Here is a 15,439-nt window from a genome sequence, read left to right on the forward strand (position 1 = left end):
TTTAGGATAAGTGAATGGTTACGGACAGAATTTTACCAAATCCATATAACTGCCAATCAGAATAGTCCAGAACTTCATTGTTGCTCTAATTTCTATTCTCCTCTTTCTAACCCCTAATAGCTTAGCAACTTCATTCCTTGCTTTCTCATGCTATGTTAAATATACAGCAAAGTTGGTAGCCCTGATTCCATATAAAAGTTTTCATACTTTTTCTGTATTCTCTAACTTTGATTATTTCTGGCCTTGGATATTATCTTTTACGTTATCTGTGACATTTCCATTTCTATGCCTTCCTCCTGTTGTGCATGTGTGTATGTGTGTGTGTTTAGCTATTTCTTTAAGAGTTAGGACCTCAATTAAGGGGGGGAGTAAGGAGAGGAAAAGAGAGGAGATAAAACTCAAGGCAATATTTCAGCTTAGCTAAAATGGGACATAGAGTTGAAATTTAATAAAAAACATTTTGGGGGGTTAAACTGATGTTACTCTTTCACTACAACAGTAAGAATCAGCTTTATATTCTTAGGGTCTCATAAATCTAAATTTATACATCAAGTTCTTGGTTCCATACATTGTTACTCTCTGTGGATAATTACATACTCTAAGTTTGAATTGCATATCTTTCTAGTTTTTAAATATTCACTCATCAATCAAAACAGGGTTACACAAATACTCTACTAATGTAAATATTACTGCTAAAAAAATTCTCATTCATAATGATACCTTAGAAAACAGAATGCTTAGAGCAAAATTCTCCCTCATTAGTAAATCAAAATTTTTAAACAGCTTATAACCCTAATAGGCTATCACAATATTTCTTGGCAACACTTTGAGATTAAGGAAGACATTCATTCACTAAGTAGTTTCTGAAACACCCAATTCTATGCTATGTGCACTTGAAACACACAAGTTCCTTCCAGGAACATATAATACATTTAGAGAGAAAAAATGTGCATCCACAAGACAGTTCATAGCACAAGGCAGTCTGTGATTAACTCAATATGCAGAGCAACGAGACTAATGCACATGAGATGGTAGGAAGGGAGCCAGCGATGGGGCGGCAGAGGCTGGGAGGCCCAGGGAGAGAGACCTGAAAATGACACTGGGAGGAAAGGATTTGGGGAGCAGGCTGAAGGTGTGAGTGTGCATGAGAGCCAGAGCGTGTAAGGATGCGTGCGCTGGGAGTGTGTGTGTGTGAGGCTCTACAAGTGCAAAGGCCTGCTGGCTGGCTTGAGTAAGGTATGCTTAGAGGCCCGTAGGGGACCAGCCTGGCTGGAGCCGTGTTGGTTTGGGCAAGATGACACTGAACAGATAATCCTGATAAACCTTGGGTGATTCAGGCAGAAATTTTCATTCTGCTTTAAAATTTGATGCTCTTCTCCAATAGTAACCATGCTTAAGCTTCTTCAGGTGACCAGAACCCTTCAGCAGACTGTGGGGTTGTGAAGGCAAGAACTATACCTTCTTTATTTTCCAATACTCTGGTTATTTCCCTTGTACACTGGTGTACCTAGGCAGTGATCTTCATACAAACAAATATTCGATGATCAACATCAGTAGCATTGGGAGAAGAGTGCTCTTATGGTTTGAACATCTTCAACACTGGAATAACATGATAAAGGTAATTTGAAATGCCTTTTTCATCTCCAGCTCCCCAGTTTCAGTTATAAATGCTGGAGGGGAACCTAACTGTCATTCCCCAGCAGGGCAGAGTCCCCTTGGACGAGACCTCAAGATGTAATAACCATATGATCTCTTTTAGAAAAAAATAGAAATTAAAAAAATATAATGCCTGAAAAGCTTCAAGCTTTCCAAAACAGTGGATTACCCAAGAAAAGTTATTTTTTATAAATATCAAATCATATTGACTTTAGAGTCTTTTCTGCAGTATAATTGTTTCTGTGCTGTACAGTTTCAGAGAAGTATTCATTTTGGCAGGTACATATGAAGAACGTGAGTCTTTTTGAAAAGGGATTAGATCCTGGGACCAAGCCAAGGGCTGGCCAGGCTAAGAAGACAAAAATGCAAACCTAGATTCTATTTTTAAAGAAAAAAAATACGGCACCCACTGACTCTACTGCCTCTAGTTACTGTTCAAACCTTAGGACTAAATTAAAATATTCATTTATCCAGGGCTTTCTCCCAGTCAGACATTATTGGTTGGAGTCATAATTCATTGGACTACGAGCACTTGATTATATAAACATTTCCCCATTTAATGGACGCAGCCATCCTTGTAATAGATTTTATAATTACACCAGCTATATAGCTCCAGTGACGAAGGTGCAGTACAAAAACATAATTTGGAAGAATGTATCTGGAAAGAAAAGGAACTTACCATCGCATCTGCTTTATGCTTCATCCGTTTAGCTTCTTGCATAAAATAATCTGCACTGCGTGGCCTGTAAGAGGAGCATGACACCAAATGTCACTACTGTGGAAGAGCAAGATCTTGTGAAAGTATTCCTTCCTTTTACTCAAACTTAACTCATAGTTTAAAAACTGGGCCTAAAAGGGAATCAGGTACTTTCTGCATTTCCAAATTATTGCCCATATGTAAAATGCCACAATTATATTTTGCTTAAGTTAGCAATTCAAAACACAGTATATGTTGATCATCTACATTTACTGATTTTAACATGGTTCTCCAGTGCCTAATTTGTGAATCAGATTTTTATTGCATGGTTAAGAAAACAAGTAAAATATCTTATTTCACATGATATTTACACAAAACAATTGCTTTTTAATGAGACTGCAAATATACCTCATAATAACCCTATGGATATGTATGGATGAGTATATTTATGTATCCTTATGAAAATCAGTGTCATTTATATGCATAAATGGTACCTAGAGCTATATGTATCTCTATATAATTATTTTAAAGCCTCACAGTGAGAAACTGAAAGAGGTAATGCTGCATGATTACATTTCAGTATAATGAAGGTAATTGTAAAATGATGTCTACCTTGTAACAATGCAAATGTGGCATGTATTCTCCAGAGCTCTGATTAAGCTAGCTGGTAAATATTAACAGCAGACAAGTGCATTATTAAAGCAATAACCCTGGCCAGCTCTGATTCTGCTGGAAGATGAAGGCACCAGTAATTCATCCAGAGATGGATCTGAGTGTATGTAATAACTTCAAGTTACACTAAGGTACTCATCAGAGAGTACCTTTGCATGCTTAATCTGATATATTTTTAAAAGTCTGCATACGTTAGGTGATATTAGCCTAAACTTATTTTGTAGTATGGGTTTTTATGTAATCAATAAACTTGACCTGTTCGTGAATATCCAATATAAGCCAGGACTCCCTGAAAGGGAGATAAGAGGCAAGTACTGATGTTAACTATGGACTGTTTAACCTATTGTCACATGCTTATTTTGAACTGCTTTGTTTCAAATGGCTCTTTTTCCTTACTGCAACATTAGGTAGTCAGAACATCCTTTTATCCGAAAAGGTTAAAATGCTTAGAAAAAACTACGAATATATCGTTGCCAGTACCACTGCAATCCAAAACTATTATCCTCATTTTAATCAATCAATTACTAAATCACAGCAAATAGTTTCAGGTCACAGGTCACAAATCACTGTAGCAAAAGACATCTTTTTTTCTGTCTTATGTCCCCATAAAAAATCGTCAGGACTGTGATACCGTGCTGAAAATAGTTAACTTCCCCAACACAGACATGCATGAGGAACACAGTTAGTTGCAAGATTTCCTTAATGCATATAATTATACTCCTGTCCTCGGCTCCTCACCCCTTCGCCATTGTTTCTGCCACTCAGGCCTGCAAACTTCCATTCGCCTTGCTGGGCCTTCACTGGAGGGTGAGGCCTACAGCTTCTGTCGTTGGAAGGCCCTGCTCCTACTGGCTCTGGTGTCTTTATTTCAGTTCTTAGCTGTCCAGACTTCATCCATCTGAATGGCTTTAGTGGTATTTACATGGTGGTTTTCCTTCTTTGTCTCTATACTGACCTTTGAACAACATATTAACTATCTGTTTGATCTTTGATTCCAATTCTGGTAATTTACATTATTTTTGTTTGTGGTGGCTTTTAACAGACTTCCTTTTTTTTAAGAGCTATTTTAGGTTGACAGGAAGCAGAAGTACTGAGGGTTGCAGATAACTCCTGCATCACACACCCACAGCCTCCCTTCACTATTCACATTGCCCACCACAGTGGTACATCTGTTACAATCAATGAACCTATACTGATGTATCATTATCACCCAAAGTCCATAGTTTACATTACGTTCACTCTTGGTGTACATTCTATGGATTTTGACAAATGTATAAGGATATTTATCTACCATTCTAGTATCATACAGAGTAACTGCACTGCTGGACAATTTGGGTGATGCCCAAAGAATCCTCTGTACTATTTTTTGGTTTCCTTTTGCTTCATGTTCCAAAGTAGAAGACCAGATGCCACCTCTAGCCCAAATCCACGTTCCTCCAATCTGTCCCAGACCTTAATCCTTGACCAACACTTGTAAAATATGGCTTTCACTACATTACCAGCCTCCTCACAGACCTAAAGTCAATCTCTAGGGCTTATGACCTCTCAGTTCAGGCCTCCAGTAATCTCATCCAACTGTTACTCACCAAGGCCCTCAACCAAAGGGGTCATCTCCTCACTGTCTTAACATGTCATCCCTGTCTTAGAAGCTCTGATCACTCTTTTTCTCCTGCCTGGAATACTCTCCTCTCTGCTCATTCACTGAGTGACTACTATGAGCCAAATGTCACTTCTCTCTCAAATTTTACTGCTGTGAGGCCTTCTTGGTAACTTTGGTCCATACTCACGTCTTTTTTTCCTAATCTGAGATACCACCTCTTGTTTGCACTACACTTCTGGGTATTGAATTATTTTCTGAGCTGTAGTGGGCTCAGTCATTGCACACATACAACTTTGCTGCTGGTACCTTTCGGCAGAGACTACGCTGTAGGCCTCTGCTCTTTCCCACCCTGTAGTTTCAGGCACATAGGAGAAGGTAAACAAATCCCCCTTGAATAACACTGAATTCATTTGGAGCTTAGAAGAGAGTGGGGGCTTCCAATGGCAGCAACATAGCCAATGAGCCAGAGAACATCTCCATGGCAACCTGAAATTCTCTACATCATTATCTATCTGCTCTATACTCTAGTATATGAAGTTGGTCATTTTTTTCTTGCTCTGTTTGGTAGGTCTTGTCGCTAACAGATCATCATTTTAAATGCATTTCGTTTTCATGAAAGAATTCTTTTGGTATTAAGCTATGACATCTTAGTTTTTATGAGCCTTCTAAATTACCCTTATGGATAGCAGTAGCTCTTAATTGCTAAACAGGGTCCTCAATCATTGCTGTTTTTATCTGCAGCACATGAATGTGTTTTTAAACCTGATATGGTGGCTGAGTCACAAACTCTCACAATAGTGTATGTGGATAAGTAGCACATCTAACTTCCTGACTATATCACAGCAGCTGCAACAGTAACCTGAGATGCTGAAAAACTGTATCATCCAGAGGCCATTTACAAACACATTAGTTAGAATTTCATCTTTGCATATAATGGAGGGCTCATTACACAGATTCACTGAAGAGTGCCTAATGATTGGCCCATTTCCTCCTTTTAGGTGATTTCTAGTGCCACACTCCCAGCCCAGATCATTATAGAGGTAAGGGGACTGATGGAACGTGACCTAGATTGCCCAGTGGTGCAGCGGATGCATGCTCTCATGAAGGCATCACTCCAACAGCAATGTTCAAGCCAGGAGGAAGATATAATTGTTGTCGCTGTTGTGGCATTACAGAATAGAACATGGCAAAGGACTAAAATGAAATCTAATTACCTCAGTGTTCAAACAGACTTGTCATCTAACTTATTTTTTTTTTTACACTGAAAACCTAGCATTTTGTTTCTTGTTTAGATAATAACATTCTTTACATTTTTTCTCAGTGATGGTATTTTATGAGGATACATGAGCAAACTTGATAAAAGTTCAATTAAACATCATACATGTAATTGCATATCTTGGGCTCTTCAGAAATAGGGCTTGTGTGGTCTAAAAAGGCAAAGTTTAGCCACATATACCTTTGTTACAAGAACTCTCAGCAGCAAAAACAATCTGAATACTTGATCCAAAGAGAATGTTCTCTTTATCCTTTTCTTCTCCTCATCCTCCCATCGCCCTCACCTACAAACACACAACCTTGGCTCTGAGCAGCAACTTGGTTTGAGCCACCCCAATCTTTTTTCTGGTGAGGAGGATTAAAGTGACCTTGCTCCCTGTTCTCCTTGGTGGCTGAGATCCAGCTGAACAGGCTCCCATGGAGAGACTGGCAGACTCCTTGCTGTAATTCCCACCTCTGTGAAACAGCCCCCCACCTCCCCCCCAAGCAGAACCAGCCTGTTTAGTAAAACCTTCCAGCGATGAGAGCTCAACGTGTTTGAAGAAACAGGTTCCTGGGCACAGCAGAAATCTGAATAATTTTCTTAGGGAAGTTAAAATCCAAATCAGACAAATAGGCAACTGCATACCAAATGAATTCATCATCTGACATCCTGTCAGCCTATCATTTGATAAGCCCCAGAGGTGTCACAATGTCCCAAGCTTTGGGGTGCTTTCATTCCCAAAAAGAATGTGTAAGAAGTTGGCAGATGGGAGAAGGGTTGGGGACTGGGTGAGAAAGGTGAAGGGATTACAAGTACAAACTGGCAGCTACAAAACAGTCACAGGATATAAAGTACGGCGTAGGGAGTGCAGTCAGTAGTATTGTAGTAACTATGTATGGTGCCAGATGGGCACTTAAATTACCGGGGGATCACTTTGTAAATTATATAAATGTCTAACCGCTATGCTGCATACCTGAAACTAATATTGAATGTCAACTGTAATTGAAAAAAAAGTTAAGTAATTATAATATTTTGATACACCAAGTAAATGACACTATTGATGAGGGCACTTCAGAGTCAGCAACTCCAGGTGCTGGTGTTGGCTTTATGAGTGCTTCCTGAAGGAAGCAGGTAAGCTGCATTTTAGAAGTAAGGGTTCACATGCAGCATTTGTTTCTATAATCTTGGTGTTGGCTAGGATGCTAAAGTCCCTGGGACCCAGCTTCTCAGAAGCACCAGTGATTATTCACTGCGTCTCTCACAGCAGCAGGCTCTTGCAGACGACATCTTCTCCTGGCTGTGCACGGAAAACAGTGTGTGCTTTCCAGGATGCAAAGGCAGGTGCACCAGGGTTGGTCATTTTATCAAAAGCAACTTCCTGGAGAAGTGGAAACTTATCAATTCTATTCCTGTGGTTCTCTGGGTGTGACATTTAAAATAAAGTAATTTTTCAAAACCCTTAAGTTGATTAAAGAGGTAAGATTTCAAACAGGGATATCTGAATGCTTTGTGTCCCCCACCCCACTCCCATCCTCCAGCCCTAGTCCCTTTTTTCTTTCTCTCTTTCTTTGTTTTGGTTAGAACAAAATAAGAACCTGGCCGAGGGACAGGGATTTCGTAATGGAAAAAGTTCCATATGAAGAACATAAAGGTGTACTAATCAGGAAAGGTGGGGTCCAGCTGCGGAGCAACTGGGACGGGGAGACCGTCAGGAGAAGAGCAGTGGCAGTAGCAAGCCCTCATGGGAACACTTTACCTTGATGTCATGTCACTTACTCAGGGCTTTCAGTTGGTGTCCTTTGACTAAATCATGCTGCGAGAGAGCCGACCTTTTACATACAGGAATCTTCCCACCCTCTATAAAATTAGAGTCCTTTTAGCTGTGAGGCTGCCGGGCATAATTACATTACAAATGCCAAGTCCCTCTTCCTTCCCCACCGGCCACATTTCACCCTCCATGGCCTTCAGCGCCTTCTCGCAGAGGGGGTCAGTTCTCAACGTTGGGAGGTTTAAGAAACCGGGCTCCCATTATCGGCGCCACGGGACAGATGGGACATTTGGCGGTTTGGCTGAATGTGAGGATCGTGACTGACTTCCTTGGGAAGTGTGGGTTAGAGACAGCACATCCTCCTGGAAGCAGCAGGCGTCCTGGCACTCGGGTTTGTTGGCTTCCCAGTGCGGCAATATGGCTGGTGGTAACAGAGGCTGCATTTTCCAGCCAAGCATTTCACCACTCAGCTCTGCTCGGGACTTCTGCACAGAGGCCTTCATGACACAGTTGTTCTCTCTCAATTTTCTCTGGCCAAGAGCTCCCCTGCCACTAATTATGACACCACGTAGTTTACAGCTCCTGGCTTTGCACTAATGAGATCAGTTTCTGAGCTTTGAGTTGAATTAAATGTTGTCGCTCACTGACATAAATTCTTAATTTTTTCTTTTAAACAAAAGTTTGGTAATCACACCAGTGTCACCTTAAAACTGTGGCTGTCAAGTAGTGAATTTCATGCATGGCTAAATGTCAGCGGAGGAGGTGCAGTCGTACTGCCACCACCTGAGCCTACAATTTATGCAGAACAAGCTGACCTAGATCATATTTAAAAAATAAGTGTTATTCTGTTCAGTTCCATCTGCATCCTGAAGGCACAAACTGGAGTCTGTTTAATTGGTAAGTAACAAAGAACAAGGGGCCTGGAAGCCTGTGAATTTAACTTTACATGCATGTAGATTTCTTACATTCAGGAAAAAAGAAAAAATGTCAGGCTTTACACTCCGCCTCTCCGCCCCCTGCCCACTGATGTTATAATTCAGCGGGGTTCATTCAACACTTGTTACTGAGCGCCCACTGGATTCAGCTGTTGTCTGAATCGCATGTTTATTCAACCATTAATGAATATTTATAATACAAAAGAATGAGTTTACTCTTCTAAAAAGCTACATGATAGGGCTTTAAAAATTAAATGACAGTATAGCATCTGTTACTTTTGGATCACTGTGACTAGATTTCCAGCAACTGTATGGTACTTCAGAGCTAATTTTCTTGTTCTTGTCTTCTACTGGTGGCCTTCCTTGGTCATTTCACTTCTTTTTGGCACCCTGAGTGAGAAGTCAAGGAAAGCCACAGGAATCAGGTCCTCATCTGTCAAGGAGGCTGCTGGTGAGGAAGCTGCCATAGAAAACAGATGGAAGAGGAGCTGGAGGAGGCTCAAGTTTTGTGGTCCCAGGGAACCTTTCTGGGGAGGCCACTCATGTGCCTGCCTCTCCCATGAATTAAAAACAAAGAGTTAATTAATTGTGTATGCTAGCTCCTTCCTGCCACTGTACCTGGCACTTAATAAGTGCTTGGCACATACCAATTGAACCTGGGAAACATTTACACAATTTCAGGTGACTTCCTTGCCCAGAGACCTCTTACGGGACAATGTCTTTCATTGTTTCAAGGCAGACACAATGCTTATTTCTGCTTTCCAGGCTTGAAGAATCTTCCTAGGACTTTCTTAGTTCAGTGGTTGAGTGGCAGTTTAAGTTGCATGTTTATTTCATTGTTATAGATTTCAAATCAATTGGGACACAAGGCAATTGGAACACGACATCTCTTTCTTTCTATGATGGATATGTAAGAGTGATTTTTAAAAATTCTATTATATATTTATTCATAAGAGGAGAAACAGTTTTATTGTAGCTGTCAGCCATAAAAATTAGACATATTGCTAATGGGAAGAACACATGATAGCCTCTTCGTTGATACACACAGTGACAAAATTAGATTAGTTTGCAGCCCCGATAGAACGAGAAACATTTTCTTGTATAAATAGTTCAAGAAACTGCAGATCAAAGTAGAACTACTTAGTTGTTGCTGTCTCTGATTTAGCTTTGTGGTCCACACATTGGGAAATCTCTTACATTTTCATTTTTCATATATGTGTGTGTGCGTGTGTGTTTAAATACCATGCCTTTAACATTACCTGCTGGAATGTTAGTGATCGATAACATTGTTAGGTTATGACTTCCAATGCGAATTTCCATGTGGTAATTGAACACAATTCTAATCTCCTGTTTTTACAAATGGTTAAAGCTCATGTGAACAAGTTACACCACCAAATCCTAATTATATATGTAGTTGACCAACTGATTATATTCGCATTACATGCCCCCCACCTAGGGGATTAATGATGATAAGAGAAAAATTCCATGATGTCCTAAATTAAATTACAGTGGGCAGTGGAGAGTGAGAGAGACATGAGTAATTAAGCAGTGAATAGCTGTGTGCCAACTAACAATAGACTGCTTGCATTCCTGAATACAGTGTATGCTGGAGCTTTGACTCAACTTCTGTAGCAAACAAAAGATGCCACCACATCCTGTATATGCATGAACTTTCATGACTATTGCCCATAACTGATAAAAAATTGAAATATTTCTTCCTTACAAACTGTGCACCTAGCCTAAAACTGACACTGCTTCACCTTTTCCTGCCCTCCATCTATAACCAATGCAAATTCTTTCAAAACAACTGACATCTTCCTTCCCCAAAACATATGTACAAAAGAATGGGTCAACTCCAGGATAGCATGTATGTTTCCTCCTTCACTATCCCTGTTGCTGGTGAATTAGACTGCACACCCTAAGACCTGTTCCTTTTATGGCTAGCATTTGGATCAATAAATGCTTTTCTTGCAGAAAAGCTTTGGTAGATTTCCCCCTTTATCATTATAAAATGTCCTTCTTTTTTTCTTGTTACCTTTTTTATCTTGTAATTTATAGTTTTGGATACAAGTATGGCTACACCCAGTTTTCTCTGGGTGTCAGAGATGCTTGTTGTATCATTTCTCACCCTTTCACTTTGAGACTTATTTGTCCTTGCAGCTGAGATGTGTCTCCTGAAGGCAGCATATGATTGATTTTTTACTTTTTGATCCAATCGGCTACCTGTGCCTTTTAAATGCATTCCCCATCAAAATCCCAAAGTTATTTTTTAAAGGAAAAGAACAAAAAAATCATCAGATTTGTATGGAACCACAAAGACCCTGAAGAGCCAAAGCAATCCTGAGAAAAAAAGAATAAAGCCAGAGGTATCACCTTCCCTGACTTCAAATTATATAGCAAAGTGATGATAATTGAAACAGCATGATGGTATTGGCAGAAAAACAGACACACAGACCAATGGAACATAACTGAGAGCCCAGAAATAAACCCACATACATGTGGGCAAATAATTTTTGATAAAGGAGCCAAACACTTGCAATAAAGAAAAGGAAGCCTTTTCAATAAATGGTGCTTATGCAAAAGAATAAAACTAGACTGCTATCTGTCACCATCTGCAAAAATTAACTCAAAATGGATCAAAGAACAAAACATAAGACTTGAAACAATAAAATACATAGTAGAAAACTTATAGACAGACCTTGGTCTTAGAGAAGATTTTTTTTTTCAGTTTTTTTATTTTTATTTTTTATTTTGGTTTTTCATTAGAGAAGATTTAATGAATTTGATCTCAAAGGCAAGGGAAGACAAAGCAAACAAAAACAAATGAATTGAACTACATCAAACTAAAAAGCTTCAGCACAGCAAAAGAAACATCATCAAGACAAAAAGGCAAACAACTGAATGGGAGAAAATATTTGCAAACAAAACCTCTGATAAGGGATTAATATCCAGAATGTATAAAGAACTCATACAAGTCCACCACAATAAAAACCAAACAATCCAATTAAAAAACAGGCAGAGAACTTGAACAGACAATTCTCCCAAGATGACACACAGATGGCCACCAAGTATATGACAAGATGCTCAACTTCATTAGCTATTAGGGAAACACAAATCAAAATGACAAGGAGATACCACCTCATACCTGTTAGAATGGTTATTATCAACAAGACAAATAATAGCAAGTGTTGGGAAGGTTGTAGAGAAAAAGGAACCCTCATACACTGCTGGTGGGAATGTAAATTGGTGCAGCCACTATGGAAAACAGGATTGAGGTTTCTCAAAAAATTAAGAATAGAGCTACCGTATGACCCAGAAATCTCTTTTCTGGCTATCTACCTGAAAAATTTGAAAACATTAATTTGTAAAGATATATTTACTCCCATGTTCATTGCAGCATTATTCACAGTGACCAAGACGTGGAAACAACCAAAGTGTCCTTTGATAGATGATTGGATAAAGAAGACGTGGCACACATATATAATAGAATACTACCCAGCCAAAAAAAGATTAAATACCACCATTTGTGACAACATGGATGGATCCTGAGAATATCATGCTAGGAAAAATAAGTCAGATAGAAAAAGTCAATAACCATATGTGGGATATAAAACTGAAAGCAACAAACAAATAAACAAAAACTCACAGACACAGACAACAGTATGGTGGTTACTAGAGGGGAAGAGGGCTTGGGGGGAGGTAGAATACAGTAAAGGAGGTCAAATATATGGTGACAAAAAGGGACTTGACTTTGGGTGGTGAACACATAATGCAATATATGAATGATCTATTATAGAGTTGTACACTTGAAACATGAATAATTTTTATTAACCAGTGTCACTCCAAAAAATTTAATAAAATTAATAAAAGAAAAGCTTTGGGCCATGAAAGTCGTTTAACAATGACTCCCTCCCTTGCTGCTTGGGGCAAGGGATGAGGGGGTGGGGGAAGCAAGGGTCAGGAGGAGAGCATGTATGGGCTGAGTGAAGCTATAGCAGCCACAGGAAGATGAGAAAAACACATGTCCTCCCAGGCCACCCTTAACCTTCTATACATCCATGATCTTGGAACATGTTCAGTAAGTGAAACTAACAACAACAACCAAAAAAATGTGGATTTGGCTTTCTACCCCAAAATTCTGTGCCCAAATTGGCTTACTGAAGCCCAGGTAATTCTTGAGGACCACAACTTGTATTCCCATTTCTCAGTGATTTCTATAGAGATGATAAATAGACTTTGTCCACACTTGGGTGACATCAGGGCTGGAGAAGTGGAGGGGAGGAAGGCAAGAATGGAATAGTCATCATGTCTGCACAGTGCTTTCAATTCTCCAAATGAATGCTCTTAGGGAAGATCATCTAACTGGATCCTAGGAGGACCCCTGAAGACAGATGTCATGACTATTATTTTTTTATAATAAGGAAGCTGAGACATGGAAACATGTAGCACCCTTTAATTTTCTGACTTTGGGTGGGGCTAGTGGTTTAGTGTCTATTCCCTTGGCCGGACTGCAAGCAATCAGGTCTGAAGGCAGGATCTCTCATTATCACACACTGCTGCACCTCAGGATTTAAAATAGTACCTCATACAGAGATGGACCAGGTGCTTGGTGAATGGCTGCCATTGAAAACAGGCTTCAAGCCAAACTCTTGAAATCATATCTTCTGCCTTCCAGGCTTGTCCTTGACAAGTAGTTTTTCCCTGAGAGCCTAAATAATTTTCAGTATCATTTTTATAGCATTCCAGGATGTTATTTTTATTTATCTGCTTCTCTTGTTTCTCCTACTTTTAAATTGATGCTGGGAATGGAAATCATACTTGGGTTTCAGCACTAGAATCGGGTGAAGGATAACAGGAAATTTTTTCTTGTATAAGAATTGTTTATACTATTATAGAGAATATAGCATTTTAGAGAAAAAGAGCTTCCAGGAGTGAGTCACTATTATTCTCCGCCTGTTAAAATTTACCAAAACAAAAATGCTTCTCTTTATGGTAGCATACAACCACCAACAGTCCCAAATACAGGGCTTGGAAAAAAAGACTTGTTAATGCCATTTGCCTTAGCTTTCTGATGTCCTGGATACAACCTCAGTAGCACTGGACATTCTACCTGTTTGACCATCATACCAGGACCCAGGGGCCATACAAAGTTAAGCTGCAATCCCCTTTGAGTGGGCAACATTTAACTGACCAAGTCATATAAGAAATGGCCACACTGAAGTTAGATGCATATAAACTTCTACCTATGGAATTTCCATTTCACATTGTCCCTCACCATATCAACAAAGAGTCCACACTTACATGTCATCGAAGACAAGTTTCTGCCTCTTACAGTCTCGGTGGCCGTTGGAGCCTGGAGACCATGGCTCTGTCTGTGGCCGTGACTTGTGGAGAATGTTTTCTGAATTGTGGTGAGCTGCTTTCTAAACAACAAACAACACACCAGTTTTTGAGAAACCAGCCACTTGGCTGAAAGAGCAACCCATTACACAGAATATCTTGTGTTCTGTATCCTATGCTTTATGTTTAAATAAAGAAAAAGAAATATGTGCATTCTAGTACTTAAGCTGAGGGCTTTCATATACAGAAGTGGGCAAAAGTAGATTTCCTACCATTGTTTGTATGGAAAATAATATAACAACTAATAAATAATAATACAAGAATAAACTCTGTGTTTTGTATGCTCACAGCTGTAAACCTACTTTTGCTCCACCCTGTATGTTGTCCACAATGTCATTCTCACAACAGTATCAAAAGAGAAGTGTTAGTGTGGCCACTCTCATAGATTCGGAAACTGAGGTGTGGTGAGGTTAAGTAACTTATCCAAGCTCAAACAGCGATTGTGGGTGGAGGCCCAGGGTTTAGCACTTAGGCCCTTGCTTTTCTCAGTGGGCTAGACCAGTGGTTCTACAAGCTGACTCTGCATGAGAATCATTCAGGGGCTTATTAACACACAGACAGCTGGGTCCCACCTCCAGAGTCTCCGATTCAGTCCATCTGGGGTAGAGCCTGAGAACATGCATTTCTAATAAGCCCAGGTGCTGCTGACCCAGGGACCAAGTGTGCAGGACCACTGAGCTGTAATCTACAATCCTTCACAAATGAGAAGTTGTTCAGATGACAAATTGACTGGCTCTCATTCGCTGTCTGTTAAGATTAGAAAAAGCCAGAGGGAATTACTAGAAATGATTTAAAATGTGTTTTAAAAAGGAACACTATTGATGTGCGAAAAAATTTAAAAAAATATAACTCTTGGGGATACAAATATTTATAGAGCATCCATTGTGTGTAACACATGGATCAGAAAACAACTGTCTTTGGCTATGAAATTCAAATTGATTCCTCTGAATAATTAAAATTGAGCGTATACAAATGCTTCTTTAAACATGGACCCATTTTATGTGTAGATCAAGGCTCCTTGTTATAAGAGCCTCTTGTGCTCTGTGCATTTCCTCCTTGGCAGGCACGGAGGTTAATTATGGATGTGTGACCCTGGTCTAAGTGGCTCTCCTCAGCTAGATGGGAGCTTTCACGCAGGCATGGACTGAATCTGTTAGATCATCATTGCATCTCTGTTGCTTGTCACAGTGCCTGGCACACAGTAAGTACTTTCTCAATAACCATCTGTTCAGTGAAAGAATGACTAAATAAAGTCTGTTAGTTGTTTTTTCTTTTTTACACCATTTTCTGCACACCATACTTTTTTTTTTTTTTGCTTGTGATGTAAGGATCTAGAGGCAAAGAAAAGTTTTGTTTGTTTTTAAGTTTGAATTGGTAGCTTTTTATTTTAGGCTTTTCTAACATGATTTTCTCAGATTCTTGTAGCTTAGAATTAAAGATAATTGTTCCCAAA

General features: G+C 39.5%; 1 protein-coding gene across 1 annotated transcript in view; it reads right to left on the reverse strand.

Moving 5' to 3' along the window:
* AFF3 (ALF transcription elongation factor 3) overlaps positions 1-15,439 on the reverse strand; it is a 588,477-nt gene that overhangs the window by 24,394 nt on the left and 548,644 nt on the right. The window contains exons 15-16 of the mRNA XM_090281791.1: positions 13,888-14,009; positions 2,336-2,399 (exon numbers count right to left, since the gene is read on the reverse strand). Coding sequence (XP_090137917.1) covers positions 2,336-2,399; positions 13,888-14,009 — 186 coding nt within the window. The remainder of the gene's footprint in view (positions 1-2,335; positions 2,400-13,887; positions 14,010-15,439) is intronic.

This window comes from Furipterus horrens, unplaced genomic scaffold (genome assembly GCF_987537825.1).
Source record: "Furipterus horrens unplaced genomic scaffold, mFurHor1.1.pri manual_scaffold_6, whole genome shotgun sequence".
Taxonomy (NCBI): Eukaryota; Metazoa; Chordata; class Mammalia; order Chiroptera; family Furipteridae; genus Furipterus; species Furipterus horrens.